The 19,210-nt window shown below is 51.7% G+C and overlaps 1 protein-coding gene across 1 annotated transcript; it reads right to left on the reverse strand.

Annotated features, from left to right (window-relative positions):
- Window positions 1-899: 899 nt before the first annotated feature.
- On the reverse strand, window positions 900-14,249 carry NOL6 (nucleolar protein 6). Its single transcript, XM_003939744.4, has 26 exons — window positions 14,089-14,249; window positions 12,477-12,689; window positions 12,275-12,391; window positions 9,363-9,542; window positions 8,850-9,018; window positions 8,571-8,705; window positions 8,323-8,486; window positions 8,114-8,234; window positions 7,871-7,929; window positions 7,684-7,785; window positions 7,394-7,509; window positions 7,064-7,241; window positions 6,772-6,894; window positions 6,492-6,640; window positions 6,292-6,367; window positions 5,955-6,095; window positions 5,693-5,810; window positions 5,453-5,607; window positions 5,115-5,278; window positions 4,616-4,768; window positions 4,289-4,386; window positions 3,471-3,595; window positions 3,270-3,359; window positions 2,695-2,889; window positions 2,481-2,582; window positions 900-2,260 (listed from the first exon to the last, which is right to left on the reverse strand). Exons 1-26 carry the CDS (start codon window positions 14,140-14,142, stop codon window positions 2,111-2,113), a joined length of 3,447 nt encoding a protein of 1,148 aa, XP_003939793.3. The 5' UTR covers window positions 14,143-14,249; the 3' UTR covers window positions 900-2,110.
- Between the last annotated feature and the right edge of the window lie 4,961 nt (window positions 14,250-19,210).

The raw sequence follows: 19,210 nt of genomic DNA on the forward strand, positions 1-19,210 counted from the left end.
GGGGATAATCCAGAGCTGAGTTTGTGAAGGGCCTGAAGCTATAGGCAACTGACTTGGGAATGCAACAGGCCAGCAACCCCCGGCCTTCCCAGGAGCCCATGGAGGGACTGTGGACAAATAGTCCAAGGGACCAAGGGAGGAAGAGCCAAGGATGACCACAAACCAAGGGGCTCCACAAGGGATGGGATTACATTTCACTCCCTGAAAATAAAGCCTGACATGGTGATGCTTGAAGCTTACGAATGAATAGCAGATGGAGAAATGTAGACTTCAGCTCATACAACCAGCCAATTTATTCCCTCCCTATTCTAATTTCAACCCTGGGTTGAGCTGCTCCATGGCAGTGACTAGGGGCAAGCAGAGATTCACAAAGACCAACAGTTGAGCCAGCACTGGAGGCCAGAGTTCCACATGCAGCTTCTCATCTTGAGGACAGAGCTTTCTAGCCAGGCATCAAAGTTCCTCCACAACAGGCCCCTGCACTGAGCCTGTTCCCTCACTCAGAAAATAAAGATAAAAGCACCTACTCCATAGGGGTCGTGTGACTGACCAAAATTCCACACATAAGATATAGATACCACCACCTAACCCCACCTGGCCCCCTATTAGGCACTCAATAAACGTCAGCTCTATTATCTCTTAGGCTTTCTCTTTCACCATCACCACCCACTTGTTCCAGGCAGAGTTGACAAATAGATTCCCTTTACTTTGCAATCTTCCAGTGGGCTTCCCTGCCCTCCACCTGCCTGTGCTGGATGGCCTGAGCAAAGCACTGTAATAAGTGCTAGGAAGGACATGAAGAAATCTATGTTCAAACATGTTCCCTGCCCTCAAGGAGTTTACATGCAAGAAACCAGGTTAAAATTATGTAAAGGGAAGAGACAGGCCAGGAACATGGGGCAAATTAAGCAATTTAACTTTTTATTTTAAAAAGATAGGATCTTGCTATGTTGTCCAGACTGGTCTAGAACTCCTGGGTTCAAGGGAGTCTCCTGACTCCCTAAGTGTTGAGATTACAGGGATGAGCCACCACGCCCAGCTGCAATTTAAATCAGGGTTCAAAACAATTTAATTTATGCCACTGTGTGTGCCTGCCAAGTGAACTGAACACACAGAAACTACTCTAATAGTTCAGAAGAGGGAAAGATCACCTCAGGCTCGGGGTGAGGGATGGGCTTAAGGAGGGGCACTATTTGAGCTGAGTCTGGAAAAACAGCCGGAATTAGGGGAAGCAGAGAGGCTGCCAGAAAGAGGGTGCAGACCAGACTGAAAGGAGGCAGCATTCTCCTCCTCAAGCCCTCGGAGCTCTTGGGGAGCAAGACTTAGTCTCCCTCATCTCTGCAACCCCACTGCAGGTGCATAGTAGTGACAGTTTGTGACATCAAAGGGCAAACAGCCAGGGCAGATACAGCCAGAGGGTAACAGCCAGTGCTTTTTGCACCTCTCCAAGACTGGGGGACTACCAGTCCCCCGATCCCTTCACCTTTCTAGCCCTTCCTGTCCTCAGTTCGTTTCCACTGTCTCCACCCTGGGAAGTGGCACCAACACAGGAAGGCACTGTGCTCCTTCACTGCAGTCTATTCATACACATATAGCCCCTTTCCACTGCTCAGTGTCGGTGGAAGGGCCACATTTTCTCTGGGTCCCAACTAAAGGTCTGACATTGCAGTGAAGGCAGACTGAAGTCCAGGTACAGGTCCTGGCAGTAGGAAAAAGACAGAGACTCTCTCAGGCACACAGCCCCTTCTCTGTTTCTAGAAGACTAAGAAAGGAGTGGGAAAGTCCTGGGGGCAGGTCTAGGCCCAGGACTAATAGATTCATCCACCTGGATGAATCTCCTGGGTTCAGTTCTTTCTCTGAGCTGGTTCCCACTCCTCTTCTAGGATGGTCAGGCCTAGGAGATGACACGGGCCACCATGCCCTTGCCCCAATGCTTGAGCATCATGGAAAAAATTGGGGCTGGGCTTTGCTGCAGATGATTCAGCGTGTTCAGCCAGCAGGCCCTCCATGAAGGATTCGTGTCCAGGAAGAGTGGAGGTTGGCCCACTGACATCTTGCTCTAGAGGTCCAAGGTCCTGCTGGCCATCTCCAGCTTGCTCCAGGGCTGGGATCACACAGTCCACCTCTCACTTCGGGCCTCCACAGTCTGCACCAGGCCTTCACCCAACACAGCAAAGTCCTCCAGGATTGCTTCTACATTGGGCACCATTACCAGCTCTCCACCTTGAAACATCACCATGCGCCCTTTTGTGCCGGAGGCCTGGGGAAATCAGAAAGAGATGAGGGTTGAGTGTTAGTGGCACACCCAGAGACACCAGGCTGGGGCAGAGCGGCTAGTGGAGATAGCCACACAAGCCCATGCACTCCACACCTCACACGGGGTTGCCCATAGGGCAGACTACACACTCCACACAGACATGCATGCCCACAGGAAGCCACATGCACACACTCAGGAACATGGCTGTCACCAGCCAGCGCACCTTGAAGGGCTGGGGCTGGAAGCTGGTGGGTTTCCAGAGGACACCAATCACCTCTCCACCATGCTGGTCATAGAAGAAAAGGGCCAGATCCCCAAAGGCCTCCTAGAAAGGGACAGAATAGCGAAGATTACAGATGGGCACTTAAGAGCTCCGCCACAGCTTTGGCTTCACCTGAAGTCCCCTCCCCAGTGTCATTCAGCTGTTTAGGACCAACCCTGAGCTGCATCAGATAGAGCTGAGGAGGATCGTAGCCCAGCACGGGCATCAGGGACGAGGGCCCTGGCTCTTTGCGCAGGCCCCGGCAAAAGGAGGCGGCTGGTGAGTCCACGGCCTGGCGGTGCCGCGGGATGTGGCGGGGAGACAGGCAAATCAGCACATCGTAAATGTCCAAGGGTGGCCGAAACACTGTCTAAGGAAATGGAGAAGGAGGGATCAGCAGGATCCCCTTGATGGGGAACTGGACCAAGCCCACCTTGGTTTCCTCCTTTCCTTTCATCTGAACACCCGCTATGGGCCCTCCTGCCCATGTGAAGACAGAAACGCCAAGACCCACAGAGGAAGCAGCTGGTGCGCAGTCCAGCAGGAGGAACACAGGCTAGAAACAGGAGGCCCATATGGAGCCCAGCTTCCCCAGGCTCTGCCACCCCAGGCACCATGGCAGCTTCAACACCTCCTTTGTTCAGTCTCACCAAACAAGGGGACCCAACCTCCTGTGAGATCCCCAAACTCTGAACTTCCAAAAGACAGATTCCCCAAAGGCCCTGGAGTCACTGCTGGTCAGAAGTTTACCCTGATGTCCCCAGGCCCCCAGGGATCCATGAGCTGCTTCTCTAACACGGGGAGGGCTTCCGCTGCCAGGACCACAAGCTGCTGCAGGATCTGCGGGGTACAGAAACAGACTGGAACTGACAGTGGGTCTCTCCCAGCTCAGGCTGGGCCTTTTTCCTTGGGGAGAAAACCACACATCAGGGGGCAGCTATGGGGCTGAACCTGGGCCGAGGGTCCATCCTGTGTCCACACGGAGTTTTTGCGGTCTTGGGGGGTAACAATGACCATGACGGGGAGTTGTGCCCGAGCCGCCAGGAAGGCACTGCGGATTTCCACCTGCTCCTCCGCTAGAGACAAAAATGGGTCCTGGGTCAGCCTGGCCCTCCCTTGAAGACACCTTCTACTCCCCAGGTACTGCTACAGTGCCCCCAACAGCTGCTCATCACAGGTATGTTTCAACACCCCCTACCAACAAGTGGCAAAGGTGATCAAAGGGACATCGCATTTGCCTCAACTGGGTGGGGCATTAATCTCCCAACCTCAGCCCAGGGGCAGAATTTTCCACTGCTCGGCACCCCTAGTGTGGTTTCCAGGCCTGCACAAGCTGAGTCTTGCCCCTGGCCCCCTCCCACCCTAGGCTTCCACACACCTGGGGAATTAGGAACCCGACACCCTGCTCTCTGCGGAGACCAGAAGTGTCTCATGTTACAACCAGAAATCACCATTCCCACCCCGCCAAGAGGTCTGAGTATCTATGCTACACTTCCTGGCTCCTTGCCCTAATACTTCTCACCTGGTATACAGGATCCCCCTTCTATTCTCCTCTTCCTTCCACAGCATCCCCCTCCCCCCGGGTAGCTTGCTTACCACACTGTCATTCTGTCTCTGACAACTGAGAGCAAACCATGTCTCAATGGTCAGGCTGAGACATTCGAGGCTGGGGAGGCACAGAGAAAATCTAACACTGCCAGGGAAAACCCTTGCCTGAAATCCATAAAGGGCAGTTCTTCCAGCAGTCTGACCCCAGTTCTACTACTTACCAGTGAGCTCATTGTTGAGATTGACAATAAGGGGGTTGTTCTTCCAATCAAACGTTGATACCAGGAAAAGGAATCGAAGGAAGCCAACCTGGGGGGAACTAAAGGGCTGGAGTAGGCAAAGAGTCCAGAGTCCAGCCATATATCCCCAGGCCTCCTTCAGTCTATGGAGCTCAGACCCCCTGGAGTGGATGTGGGGAGCAGGGTATCTTAGAATCCCTCCTGTCACTTGCTCTACAACCCATCCCATGTAGACTTAAGGTATAGCACAAAGGATGATAGCTGGCCCCAAGGGAACTTCCCGGCTAGGGAAAAAGTGGAGGGAATCACCTGGGAGGGGTGAAGGGCTCAGGGTGCAGGAAAAGGGCAGCAGCCACCAGATCCAGGCTCTCGTCAGTGAACCCCTCACCAAGAAGCTGGGCACGCACCCATCGCTTGGCCAGCCGCGCCACACCAGAGAAGGCTGGGTGCTGCTGCTGCAGTCTGGGGAAAGGAGGGAGTGTCAGCGAGACTCAGGCACCCAGGGCCCAGCCTCGGTGCTAATGGGTTATACATGTAATCTCATGTTCTCTTAACAAAGCCTACAACAAATTGACCCTAGTGTTATCTCCATTTTACAGATGAGAAATGTAGGAACAAGGGAGGAAAATCTGACCATAGGGTCACAGTCAGTAAGCGGCAGAGCCAGGATTCCAGAACCTGCCTGACTCCAGAACTCATACCCCTAACTATGATACCATCTGGACCCCAGAGAGACAGGTGGCTAGGTGAGGAGGATCGGGGCAAGAAGGGGCCCCCAGACAACAACAACCTGTGCAGGTGGCCTTACCCATGCAGGACACTGGTGAGCAGTGGCAACTGCCTTGTGTCTCTCTCAAGGCAGAGGGAGGCAGGTGTGTCTCTGAGCGAGTTCAACCCCTCTGGGCTCTGCACCTCCCTCAGGATCTGGGGCTCCCGATGATAGGCCACGCGAATCCGAAACACAAATCCATCCTTTGGAAGAAGGTACAGAAAGAGAAGGCTATGTCAGCCCTGGACCCCAGGGGTACTCTGAGGCCTATGGCCCTGTTCCCCAGCTTGGTGCCCCGAGCTTGGTGTCTTCTTCCACGCTCTGACATCCCTGGTGCCCCGCCTCCCCGGGAACATAGCTGCCTGCACCAGCCTAACCTTGAGGACATCCGTGTGCGTGGCAGTGGCACGGCACTGCAGACCATGCTGTTGCGTCAGCAGCTCTGCCAGGCGCAGTTGGAAGGCAGCTCGCACCCGCCGCACGGCCTCAGCATCCTGTGGCCACTGGCCACTGCCCTCCAGGTGACAAACCACTGAGGGAGAAGAGGAGTAAGAGGTTTCATACTGTAGCCTGGAGTGGGAACTATCCCTCCCACTTCCTCCCAAGGACCCTCTTACCAGGCATGGGCTCCACGTAGGCTGGACAGGGCTTATCGGGCCGGGGCAACAGTGAGGACCGCTCTCGCAGAGGCTCATAGAAGGAGGAGGCTGGTTGGACTGGAGTTGGTGGGAACACCTGTGGAAGAAGGCAGGCTGAGGAAGGGGCCTGGGTCTGGGAGGGAGTGCCCAGAGTCGGGAGTTGGAACAGTGAAATACTGGGTGACCAGAGTGGCGGGGGGGGGCACCAAGCAGAAAGGTCACCTGCCCTGTGGCAACTCACCTCTGTGTAGCGCAGCACTGGATGAGCTCCCTGAACAGCAGACACGGTCAGTGGGAGACCCTCCAGTCCCCACAGTAGGCGACTGAGGTCATCGTAGCAACGTACTGCCACTGCCAGGGCCTCCTCGCCTGTGCTGGAGGTCTGAGAGGGAGAAGACGGTCAGGAGGCTGGACCCTACACAAGGCCAGCACCACCTGGATTCTGTCCCGGCTCAGGCTGCAGCAGAGCCAGCACCGTCGCCTGCTGGACATGCCAGGAAGTGCAAGCTAGCTGAGGCAGAAAGGACTCTCCCTACAGATTACTCTACAATCACTAGCTTTGACCCTGAGACCCTTACCTCTTTCAGGCCTTGGATAAGTGCATCCAGGGGACCCCCCACATAGTGAACACAGGTTTCTGGGATGTCGGCATGGCTGAAAAAGAGGCACAGACAGTGAGAAAACGTGGGGCTATGTTCTCGCTGAACTGCCTGGGCCAGCCCCCAGAAAAGGCTCCCCAGCCCACACTGCCTCCTGGAATCCAGATGCCAACACTCACAGTGCCAGGAGGTGGGTGACCACCTGGTGGGGAATAAGGCGCTTCTGGGACATAGAGGCTGCATCCCAGACCACAGCTTCCCGGATGGCTCCGTCCTGGAAACGTCGAAGCTCCGAGCGGGATCCCCAAAACTGGCGGAATTCAGCAGCCTGAGGAGGCAAGGGTGGTAGCAGCACTGGGGAAGGAAGGGCTCTGTGGACCCTGCCTGACAGGCTTCAGTCCAGGTCCCATGGGGACGAGCCGCCCCGCTCCTTCCAGTGTACATGCTGGGGTCCCTTACCTCAGGCTGGTCTGCCTCTGGACCCAGCTCAAGGATGCTGGTCAATCCCTCAGGCCGGAGGAGGAGTCCCAGGGTCAGGGTCCCAGAGTCTTTGTGCTTTGGTGGATCTTGGCTGATGTCCCACTGCAGGATTTCAAAAGGCTGAGCTCAGTCCTTGAATCTTCCAGCCTGGCTTGGAAATCTATGTTCTGGCCAGCTAGAAACACCTAGCTAGAGGAATATCCTTTGTGTCTCTTGGGACCCTGGATCCAGCCCCACTCAGATCCAAACTCCCCAACCTACACCACCTCACCTCTGGGACTGGGGGCCGAGAGTGAGCCAGCAGGTGCAGCCGTGTCCCCAGGCCCTGCTCCAGGAGGGTGATCAGGGGGCCCAAAGCAGCTGAGACATAGTCCCCACCATTGTCCTGCAGCTCTGGCCAGAGCTTCAGCCGGTGGCATGCTGCCTGCAGGCGACTCAGTGGACGAAGACTGGAGGGGTACAGAGGGCCAAAGAGGGGGAATCAGGTTGCCAGTCCCTAGTACCATCTCCTCCCTCAACGACCTGAGTCCCTATCTAAAGACCTTTGCCCCACCCCAAAGAGACAGGACCCGCCAACATACCCTGCCACCCCTAAACTCACTGCAGGACGTGGTCAAAAGCCCGGATCATGGGTTTGGGAGTCATCAACAGCAGCTGGAACCCGTCATCAGCTTTGCTGTCCAGCAACATCATAGACAGCCGTGCCTCGTGCTGCACCTGTAGCCACAGAGTAAAAAGAGACCATCCTTGTGTCCTTCATTGATCCAAGGGCTTAGACCAGGAGACATGTCCTGAATCTAGCTCTTTGGGCAGGAGTTTCTGGGGTTCTGGTACTTGCAAAAGGGACAGAGTCTAGGCTGGGACATCAGGGGACTGGGGGCCCATGGGTACCTGGTGGTAAGTAGAGGCAGTGACATCAGCACAGAGGTTGAGGCGGCCTGAGGAGTCCAGGAAGACAACGGAGAAGGCCTGGTGGAAGTCAGCCAGGGCCGGCTTGGGAGGTGTAGAGAGAAGCAGGTCAGCATTGGCACCTTACTTTCAGGCCTCCTGGCATAGACCTGGCCCTTCCCCAACTCACCAAAGAGGGATCTGAGCTGAGACATAAACTGATCCCGTTGACTGTCAGGTCTGTAGTGGCTAAAGTGAACCACAAGTGTATCAGAAGGTATCCCCCTCTGGGGACCTAGCCCTAATGACACCCTCCCTCAGCTGATTCAGTTTGCTCCTCTGTCTGATGGCAAGAAACCAAAAGACCCCTGCTGGGATGAGAGGATTCCAGGAAGAGTGGAGCCCAAGGCCTTTCCCCACCTAGTTGCCTCACCCAGAAACTGCAAGACACTTCTCAGGACCTGGTAGCCACTCATGGTGGTATGGATCTTTCGTGTAGACACAAGGAAGACAACCAGCATGGAGACAAGGAACCCAGTAAGCCCACCCTGGCCCTGAAAGAGACAGAGGGAGAGGCCCGAGGTCAGAACCTGCCCATCACACAGGCGGTCAGGCAGGAAGGCTGGGCCACCACCACCTCACCTTGTCCAGCTCCCGCTGCCGCAGCCAGACCTTCAGAAGTGCCACGCCGTCCTTCAGGCCCTGAGCTGAACCCAGCATGGTTGACAGGAGCTGCAAATGGGACTCGAGAGCTGTATCCTGCAGGACCCATGTGTTGTAGTGGGGGGTAGGGGGCTCTGGGCTACCTGTGGGAGGAAAAGGGAAGTCATGAGAGGAAAAGTCCCACACCTCCACCCTCCAGCTCCACCTCAACACCAGAGCCTGCTCACCATCCCCTGCAGGACTCTGCCCTCGGTACCAGGCAGAGCGCACATTGTTCTTGGTTGGCAGCAAGCGGCATGGACGGAAGAAGTCAGGTGGAGGGCACGGATGCAGACGTACAGTGACCAGGCGCTCATCCTTCCCTGGCAGAGATGGGGGTCCTGAGACTCTGCAGGAGCCCTTGGAACCAAAACGTTCCCCATCTTGTCCCCCCGTACTTGAGGCCTCTGTGCCTCCTCCTCCAGATTAACCACCCCATGCTGTGCCCTCAGTCCAGTGTGTCTCACCACGTGGCCGCAGCAACAGTGAGGGTTTCAGGTGGCAGCCATTGGTGTAGGAGAAGCGAACACTGCCAAAGAGGGGGTCCTGGGCCAGGTGGTGAGCCAAGTGGGCCAGGTAGAGGGCACGCTTGCGGAAGTAGCGCTGGTTCAGCCCGTCCTTGTCCTGTAGGATTTCCTGGAGGGGCCAGGGGAGAAGAGAAGGCCAGGCACATAAGTGCTTGTGGAGCTGCAGGCCAAGATGAAGCCAAGGTGAGAGTGCCAGGCTCCTCTGCTGACAGAAGCGCCTGAGCCACAGTTAGCAACACCATGCCCACGTTTCAGATCAGGAGGGCAAAGCTCCAGAAGGACAGCAACTGGCCCAAGGAATCTAAGCTGCCCTCAGGATGCTTGCAACGGTCCACTCTTCTGATTTAGAATTCAGACTTCAATCCCCCGGCAAGTGGCAGATAAGAAAGAGGGATCCAGGGATTTGTAGATAGTCAGGTGGTGGGCCCCTATCCCCTAAACCCTGGACCTTACCCTGGGCATGGTCAGTGCCACATCCACATTGACGTCTGGCCTGATGCAGGTGCCCAGAAGGTAGCTGCCCACAATAACAACCTGGGCTGGGGGCAGGAAGCGGAAACAGCCCTTCACGGCATAGGGCACTTGATGGAGGGGTACTCGAACCCCAGCTGGGAGCCATGCCTGGTCAGTGAGCTGTGGGGGCAGAGATGGGGATACATATTGATTCAACTGACTTCCTCACATGTACTCTTTATGTCTAGAAGACATCTTAACACATCGGTACGTTTGAAACCAAACTCCCATACGTCTTCCCTGCTAAGACAACTCCATATAACTTCTTAAGCCAAAAACACTTAAACCACCTTATATCTGTTAAGAATACCCATTTTACTACCAAAATGTATTTGGAAATGGACTTCTCTAAAAAGAAAATTTTTTAAAAAAGAAAAAAAAAAAAAAAAAGGCCGGGCGCGGTGGCTCAAGCCTGTAATCCCAGCACTTTGGGAGGCCGAGGCGGGTGGATCACAAGGTCGAGAGATCGAGACCATCCTGGTCAACATGGTGAAACCCCGTCTCTACTAAAAATACAAAAAATTAGCTGGGTACGGTGGTGCGTGCCTGTAATCCCAGCTACTCGGGAGGCTGAGGCAGGAGAATTGCCTGAACCCAGGAGGCGGAGGTTGCGGTGAGCCGAGATCACGCCATTGCACTCCAGCCTGGGTAACAAGAGCGAAACTCCGTCTCAAAAAAAAAAAAAAAAGAAAAAGAAAAAAAGAAAAAAAAAAGGCCGGGCGCGGTGGCTCAAGCCTGTAATCCCAGCACTTTTGGGAGGCCGAGGCGGGTGGATCACGAGGTCAAGAGATCGAGATCATCCTGGTCAATATGGTGAAACCCCGTCTCTACTAAAAATACCAAAAAAAAATTAGCTGGGCACATGGTGGCACATGCCTGTAATCCAAGCTACTCAGGAGGCTGAGGCAGGAGAATTGCCTGAACCCAGGAGGCGGAGGTTGCGGTGAGCCAAGATTGCGCCATTGCACTCCAGCCTGGATAACAAGAGTGAATCTCCGTCTCAAAAAAAAAAGAAAAAAAAGAAAAAAGAAAAATCAGGCAGGGCATGGTGGCTCACGCCTGTAATCCCAGCATTTGGGAGGCCGAGGCGGGCAGATCACAAGATCAGGAGTTCAAGACTGGCCAACATGGTGAAACCCCATCTCTACTAAAAAATACAAAAGTTAGCTGGACATGGTGGCTCCTGTAATCCCAGCTACTTGGAAGGCTAAGGTAGGAGAATTACTTGAACCGGGATCCGGGAGGCAGAGGTTACAGTGAGCCAAGATCATGCCATTAAACTCCAGCCTGGGCTACAGAGCAAGAATCCATCTCAAAAAAAAAAAAAAAGACAGCGGCTCACGCCTGTAATCCCAGCACTTTGGGAGGCCAGGGTAGGCGGCTCACCTAAGGTCAGACCAGCCTGACCAACAGGGAGAAACCCCATCTCTACTAAAAATACAAAATTAGCCAGGTGTGGTGGCACATGCCTATAATCCCAGCTACTCAGAAGGCTGACACTGGAAAATCACTTGAACCCAGGAGGCGGAGGCTGTGGTGAGCAGAGATCATGCCATTGCATTGCAGCCTGGGCAACAAGAGCGAGACTCCATTTCAAAAAAAAAAAAAAAAAGAAACGGATCACTTCTCTACTTTCCACCCTAGTTTCAGCCACCGTTTCTCAGTAACTATACTAGTTCCTAACTCTCACCGTTGTCCCTCTCCATTCTACTTTTGACACAACAGCCAGAGTAAACTTCTAAAACTAAACTTTTTAAGGCTGGAAAAGTGAACTTTTAAAAGTTAGAGGCCGGGCGCGGTGGCTCAAGCCTGTAATCCCAGCACTTTGGGAGGCCGAGGCAGGTGGATCATGAGGTCAAGAGATCAAGACCATCCTGGTCAGCAAGGTGAAACCTCGTCTCTACTAAAAATACAAAAAGTTAGCTGGGCATGGTGGTGCGTGCCTGTAATCCCAGCTACTCGGGAGGCTGAGACAGGAGAATTGCCTGAACCCAGGAGGCGGAGGTTGTGGTGAGCCGAGATCGCGCCATTGCACTCCAGCCTGGGTAACAAGAGCGAAACTCCGTCTCAAAAAAAAAAAAAAGAAAAAAAGTTAGAGGGCATCACTGCTCTGCAAAATAAACCCAGTAGTGGCTCCCCATCTCACCCAGAGCAACAACCAAAGTCCTTATTTTGGGACACAATACCCTGCATGATATGCTACTTTTCCCCATCACCTTTTAAAACTCATCTCCTTCTATCTTTCTCAATCATTCCAAGGAATGTACCGGGAACATTCCTGCCTTTGTGCCTTTGTACTGGCTGTCCTCCTTCCTGGAATGCTCTCATTCCCTTAGATATCTATAGAACTGATGCACCTACTTCAAGTCTTTACACAAAGTCACTTCAGTAAGGCCTGCTTTGTGAAAACCTAAACTTATAAACCACTCCCATCCTCTAACATGCCCAATCTCCTGACTTTGCTTGTCCTAGTTTTTCCTTTTTCCAGTGTTTACCACATTCTAACATTGCCATATAGTTTACCTGTCATGCTTATTATCTATTATCTATAACCTCAACATTAGAGCATAGGCTATTTTGTTTACTGATATATCGTAAGAACACAAACACTACAAGGCATGTAAGTACCTGCTGAATGAATACACAGATGACCACGCTCCCAGCTAAGCTTCCTTGCCATGAGAATGAGCTCCCTGCACCCCTACCCTTAAAGACATTAACAGCAAGGCCCCTGCTGGAGTCACCCTCACAGTACTTAGTATATACTGAGGCAGTCAGGGCATCCTAGAGGAAATGGAACCTGGCAGGATGGGACCTCATGGGCTTCCCAGTTTTCCAGGCCACCTGCTTACCTCTGTCTCAGGGACTGAGGGCACCCTCATGACCCGCTGGTTGACCTCCTGTAGGAAGGCATCAATTCGATCCTTCTTCTTTTCTGACAGCCTTACTTCCTTTAGTAGCTCCTCTACCTGTAAGAGAGGGTGGAATATAGTCCGTAAGCCTCAGGGTCCCAGGTACTCCCCTCTAATCCAAGCCCCAGACACTCAACAGTACCTGTAAACGAAGCAAGCTAGAGTGGAACAAGATCTCAGTCTCCCGAAGGCGATTAAGCTCTTCATTGGTAGGCTCCTTGTACAGTTCTGCCCGGCTGAGCTTCACTGGCTGCAGGAGGCCCTTCGCAGGAGGCTCAGCCAGTGTACGCTTCCTAGAGGATGCCTTCTTCCCCTCTTTGCCTTTGCCTTCGTCTTCTAGGGCTGGTTCCATCACCTATGGCCAGAGAGGGAGAAGCCCATGTGAGGTCATAGGTATCAAGCATCTGCTGCCTAAAGTGCCATCATGACAGGTTGTGAGTAAAGTCTTCACCTGTTCCTGGTCCCTCTTTTGAATAAGAGTCAGATTTTGTAAAACTCAGGAGAATCATTACTTGGAGGAACATCACTGAGTGCTGAACTGAAAATTCCTTGAGTTAAGAGGTCTCGTGTCTACCTGATACCACAAGCACGGAGCTATTTGGAACTGGTAGGGATAGAAGCTGACCGGGCCCAGGCCAGACGCCGTGGCTCACGCCTGTAATCCCAACACTTTGGGACACCAAGGTAGGCGGATCAGCTGAGGTCAGGAGTTCGAAATCAGCCTGGGCAACATGGGGAAACCCCATCTCTATTAAAAATATAAAAATTAGCCGGGTGTGGTGGTATATACCTGTAATCTAGGCTACTTGGGAGGCTGAGGCAGGAGAATCACTTGAACCTGGGAGGTGGAGGCTGCAGTGACCTGAGACTGTGCCACTGCACTCCAGTCTGGGCAACAGAGCAAGACTCTGTCTCAAAAAAAAAAAAAAAAGAAGAAGAAGAAGAAGAAGAAGAAGCTGACTGGGCCCTGTCCTAAGTAATGGCCAAGCCACTTGTATTTTCAGGTAGTTTCCTCTTCTGCTGATATAGGCCTGGGACTTCTCAAATATCTTGTCCATTCTCTCTCAAACCAAATCCTACCAGGTTCCACCTCCTCTAGGATGCCCTAACTGCCTCAGTATATACTAAGTACTCATTGATGGAAGGAGCTAGAACCGACTGGACCCCAGAGGATACATTTAGTAAGTCATTAAATCCTCACAATTATTCCTGAAGACACTTGAAGTCCCACTACTAACTCGAGGTTCCACAACTGGTACACACGTACTATGAGCAGGCTTCAAAGGCAAGCGTGCAGGATCCCAAACTTTTCCCCTGCAGCCGTGGGCCCATCCCCTCCACGATCCCTCTCACCCAAGAAAGCCTTACTGGAGTGCTCCAGGAAAGGCACCGTATGCCCTCCGCTACAGCGGGCAGCACAGAACTGGACACAAGTTCTGTAGAGGGAGGAAAATCCGCTTATCCTCAAGGAGGACCCAGGAAAGGAAAGGACTCAAGTGTGGGTCTCTTCAACTATGAGGTACAGAGCTCAAGAAGGAAGCAGAGGCTCTACTGCCTTCACTGCTTCTGTCCAAATACTGCCAGGTTCCATTCCCCCTAGCAAGCCCTATCTCAGTGCCACAGGCTGGAAGCATCCTCCAGAATGGGCCGCCCGCATGGCCTTCACTCGCAAGCTGTCAGGCGGCGCCATCTCGGGCCCTGCAGCCAAGGGTGCGCACATTGAGCCTCTGTTCTTCCCAGATGGTTCAACCCACCTCTGGCCCTCCAGTCGCTCCGCGCAGCTGCTTTCCAGCTGGCGCCGGACCCATCACTCGCGATCCAGGACTCTCCCGCACTTGAGATTCAAGCTGTATCTATACAGCAGCTTCCCACGTGGGCGGAAATGCCAAACTCCAGGCCCGAACTCCAGCCGACCCCAATTCCTCAGGACACCACCCACTCCAGAGCTATTGGATTATCCCTTGACTACTCGCTTGCCATTGGTCTGTCAGTCTCCAGGACCGCCCACTAAGGGAGGGGACCAAACTGGTTTCTCTCATTTACGGCCTCCTCGCGACGCTAGACCGGATGCCGGTAGCTACGCTGTTTTTTTTTTTTTTTTTTTTGGTTTTTGGGTTTTGTTTCCCTCGGCTTCCTTCGCATGGGTCCAAACGGGAAGGGCGGAGCTGGTTCAGTCCTTTTGATCGGGTTGTTTACAGCAGTTATTCCTCCCTTTTTCTTTATTTACTACAGCTTGCCAGTTAACAAACCTTGTCAGTTATACCTCCAAAATATGCCTTGAATTTATTCATTTTTCTCTGTCATTACTGCCAGATTTAGTCCGTCACATCATCTTGTTCCCAGATTATTGTTAGGGGTTTTCTCCAGTTTTTACTTATTACTTAGCTTATTACAATTTCGAATAATTTACTTATTTTTATTTTATTTAGCAGAGGCTCGGTCTGTTGCCTAGGCTGGAGTGCAGTGGCACGATATCAGCCTGCAACCTCCGCCTCCCGGGTTCAAGCGATCCTCATGCCTCAGCCTCCCACGTAACTGGGATTACAGGGGGGTGCCATCACACCCGGCTAGGCTAATTTTCTTTTTTTTTTTTTTTTTTTTTTTGAGGGGGAGTTTTGCTCTTGTTGCCCAGGCTGGAGTGTTAATGACGATCTCGACTCACCGCAACCTACACCTCCCAGGTTCAAGTGATTCTCCTGCTTCAGCCTCCAGAGTATCTGGGATTACAGGTATGCGCCACCACACCTGACTAATTTTGTATTTTTAGTAGAGACAGGTACACACCTTGCCTGGCTAATTTTTTGTATTTTAGTACAGACAGAGTTTTACACTGTTGCCAAGGCTGGTCTTGAACTCCAAGCTCAGGCAAGCCGCCCACAGCCTCAGCCTCCCAAGTAGCTGGGACTACAGGAGTGTGCCACCATGCCCAGCTAATTTTTGTATTTTTAGTAGAGACGGGGGTTTCACAGTATTGGCCAGGATGGTCTCGAACTCCTAACCTCAGGTGATCCTCCCACCTTTGCCTCCCAAAGTGCTGGGACCACAGGCGTGCACCACCATACCCAACTAATTTTTTGTAAAGACAGGGTTTCACCATGCTGCTCAGGCTGGTCTCAAACTCTTGGACTCAAGTTATCTGCTCACCTTGGCCTCCCGAAGTGCTAGGATTACAGGCTTGAGCCACTGCACCCAGCCAACGTCTTAACTAAAGGCCTAAAATACATTTTCTTTTTTTTTTCTTTTCTTTTTTTTTTTTTTTTTTTTTTTTTGAGGTGGAGTTTCACTCATTACCCAGGCTGGAGTGCAATGGCGCGATCTCGGCTCACCGCAACCTCCGCCTCCTGGGTTCAGGCAATTCTCCTGTCTCAGCCTCCTGAGTAGCTGGGATTACAGGCACACGCCACCATGCCCAGCTAATTTTTTGTATTTTTAGTAGAGACGGTGTTTCACCTCGTTGACCAGGATGGTCTCGATCTCTTGACCTCGTGATCCACCCGCCTCGGCCTCCCAAAGTGCTGGGATTACAGGCTTGAGCCACCGTGCCCGGCCAAAAATACATTTTCTAAACATATTTTGATATGCTATATACTTTCTTTTCTCTCCCCACCTCTTTTTTTTGTGAGACGGAGTCTTGCTCTGTCGCCCAGGCACACCATCTTGTCTCACTGCAACCTCTGCCTCCCAAGTTCAAGTGATTCTCCTGCCACAGCCTCCAGAGTAGCTGGGCTTATAGGCACATGCCACCACACCTAGCTAATTTTTGCATTTTTAGTAGAGATGAGGTTTCACTATGTTGGCCAGCCTGGTCTTGAACCCCTGACCTCAAGTGATCTGCCTGTCTTGGCCTCCCAAAGTGCTGGGATTACAGGTGTGAGCCACTGCACCCAGGCTAATATGTTTTCTTTCTCTCTCTCTCTCTTTTTTTTTTTTTGAGACACAGTCTTGCTCTGTTGTCCAGGCTGGAGTTCAGTGGCAAGATCTTGGCTCACTGCAACCTCCTATGCCTTCTGGATTCAAGCAATTCTCTTGCCTCAGCCTCCCAAATAGCTGGGCATGGTGGCTCACGCCTGTAATCCCAGCACTTTCCGAGGCTGAGGTGGGCAGATCACCTGAGGTTGGGAGTTTGATACCAGCCTGACCAATGCGGTGGAAACCCTGTCTCCCAAAGTGCTAGGATTACAGGCATGAGCCACCATGCCTGGCCTGGCCAATATATTTTCTAAAATGTTTCTCTTCTATCATCAAATTTATTTCCCTTTTAGTACTTTTTACAATTTCTGATTATCAATTGTCTCTCCTTTTATTTTACTTTTATTTTTTAAATTTATGTTAATTTATTTTTTCTTTTTTTCTTTTTTTATATTTTATTTATTTATTTTTTTAAGATGGGGTTTCACCATGTTGGTCAGGCTGGTCTTGAACTCCCAACCTCAGGTGATCCGCCCACCTTGGCCTCCAAAGTGCTTGGATTACAGGTGTGAGCCACCACGCCCGGCCGTTATTTATTTATTTATTTATTTTGTTTGTTTGTTTGTTTGTTTGTTTTTTGAGACGGAGTTTCACTCTTGTTACCCAGGCTGGAGTGCAATTGCAGGATCTCGGCTCACCACAACCTCCGCCTCCTGGGTTCAGGCAATTCTCCTGCCTCAGCCTCCTGAGTAGCTGGGATTACAGGCACGAGCCACCATGCCCAGCTAATTTTTTGTATTTTTAGTAGAGACGGGGTTTCACCATGTTGACCAGGATGGTCTCGATCTCTCGACCTCGTGATCCACCCGCCTCGGCCTCCCAAAGTGCTGGGATTACAGGCTTGAGCCACCGTGCCTGGCTATTTATTTATTTTTTAAAGACAGGGTTTCACCATGTTGGCCAGGCTGGTCTTTTTTTTTTTTTTGAGACGGAGTTTATAGCTCTTGTTACTCAGGCTAGAGTGCAATGGCGCAATCTTGGCTCACTGCAACCTCCGCCTCCTGAGTTCAAGCAATTCTCCTGCCTCAGCCTCCTGAGTAGCTGGGATTACAGGCACGCACCACCACGCCCAGCTAATTTTTTGTATTTTTAGTAGAGACAGGGTTTCACCATGTTGACCAGGATGGTCTCGATCTCTCGACCTCGTGATCCACCCGCCTCGGCCTCCCAAAGTGCTGGGATTACAAGCTTGAGCCACCGTGCCCGGCCCAGGCTGGTTTTGAACTCCTGACCTCAGGTGAGCCACCTGCCTCGGCCTCCCAAAGTGCTGAGATTACAGGTGTGAGCCACCACATCCAGCCTATTTTACTTTTATTTTTATATTTATTAGCATTTTTTTAGAGACAGGATCTCAGTCACCCAAGCTGGAGTGCAGTTGTAGCTCACTAAGGCTTTGAATGCCTGTGCTCAAGTGATCCTCCCACCTCAGCCTCCCAAGTGGCTAGGACTACAGTTATATGCCACCATGCCCAGGTAATTTTTTAATATGTGGTAGCTGTCTTGACCTCATAGCCTCAAGCAATCCTCCCACATGAGCCTCCCAAAGCACTGGGATTACAAGCATGAGCCACTTAGCCCATGACTAAGTTTTCTCTTTTTGCCCTTGACTGTGAACACATGAAAACAGGACCAAGCAGCTGGACATCTCAGCACTGGGAGGCCACAGTGGGCAGATCACCTGAGGTCGGCAGTTCAAGACCAGCCTGACCAACATGGAGAAAAGCCCATATCTACTATTAAAAAAAAAATTACAAAATTAGCCGGGCATGGTAGCACATGCCTGTAATTTCAGCTACTCAGGAGGCTGATGCAGGAGAACCACTTGAACCCAGGAGGCGGAGGTTTTGGTGAGCTGAGATCGGGCCATTGCACTCCAGCCTGGGCAACAAGAACAAAACTCCATCTCAAAAAAAGAAAAAAAAAGAAAGACAACAAGGAGCATGTGTACAGCACATTGTAGGTACTCAATAAATGTTTACTGAATGAAACCACAGTCAATCCTTCCAGTCTTTCCTTTAACCATTGTCTCCCTCAAATTTTATGCCCCAGTTGCATTGAACAACTTGGGAATTTCCTTACTCTATTTTGTTTTATTTCCCTGGGTCTTTGACCTTGCTGCTCTCTTTGCTCAGAATGTTTTGATTGATCTAGGTTGCACACTCCTTATGAGAATGTAACTAACTGATGCCTGATTATCTGAAGTGAAACAGTTTCATCCTAAAATAATTCCCCATTCCCCCTGACCCGTAAAAAAATTGTCTTCTCCAAAACCTGGTGCCAAAAATTTGGGAACCACTGATTTAAAGGCATTTTGGCCAGGTATAGTGGCTCACGCCTGTAATCCCAACACTTTGGGAGGCCAAGGCAGGAGGATGGCTTGAGGCCAGGAGTTAAAGACCAGCCTGCATGACATAATGAGACCTCATCTCTACAAAAAAATAAATAATTAGCTGGACTTGGTGTTGGGCACCTGTGGTCCTAGCTACTAGGGGTGCTGAGGTGGGAGGATTGCTAAAACCCAGGAGGTTGTGGCTCCTGTAAGCCAACATTGAACCACTGCGCTTCAGGGCAACAGAGTGAGACCCTGTCTCAAAAATAAATATATAAAAATAAAAGTATTTTGTTCTTGACTAACTGCCTTACCCATTATCTTCATGTTCATGGAAGTTGTGATACAAAAAACAAGCTATAGGCTGGGTGTGGTGGCTCACACCTGTAATCCCAGCACTTTGAGAGGCTGAGGTGCAGATCACTTGAGCTCAGGAGTTCAAGACCAGCCTGACAAACATTGTGAAACCCATCTCTATTAAAAATACAGGCCGGACGCGGTGGCTCAAGCCTGTAATCCCAGCACTTTGGGAGGCCGAGGCGGGTGGATCACGAGGTCGAGAGATCGAGACCATCCTG

Source organism: Saimiri boliviensis, chromosome 2 (assembly GCF_048565385.1).
Source record: "Saimiri boliviensis isolate mSaiBol1 chromosome 2, mSaiBol1.pri, whole genome shotgun sequence".
In the NCBI taxonomy this organism is placed as follows: Eukaryota; Metazoa; Chordata; class Mammalia; order Primates; family Cebidae; genus Saimiri; species Saimiri boliviensis.

Coding starts and splice junctions, on each gene's coding strand:
- NOL6 (XM_003939744.4), bottom strand. CDS start 14,142: ATGGGTCCGGCGCCAGCTGGAAAGCAGCTGCGCGGAGCGACTGGAGGG. Junction 7,510..7,683: donor CTGCCTCTACTTACCACCAG/GTACCCATGGGC, acceptor CTGTGGCTACAG/GTGCAGCACGAGGCACGGCT. Junction 3,596..4,288: donor TCTCAACAATGAGCTCACTG/GTAAGTAGTAGA, acceptor TTTTGTCTCTAG/CGGAGGAGCAGGTGGAAATC.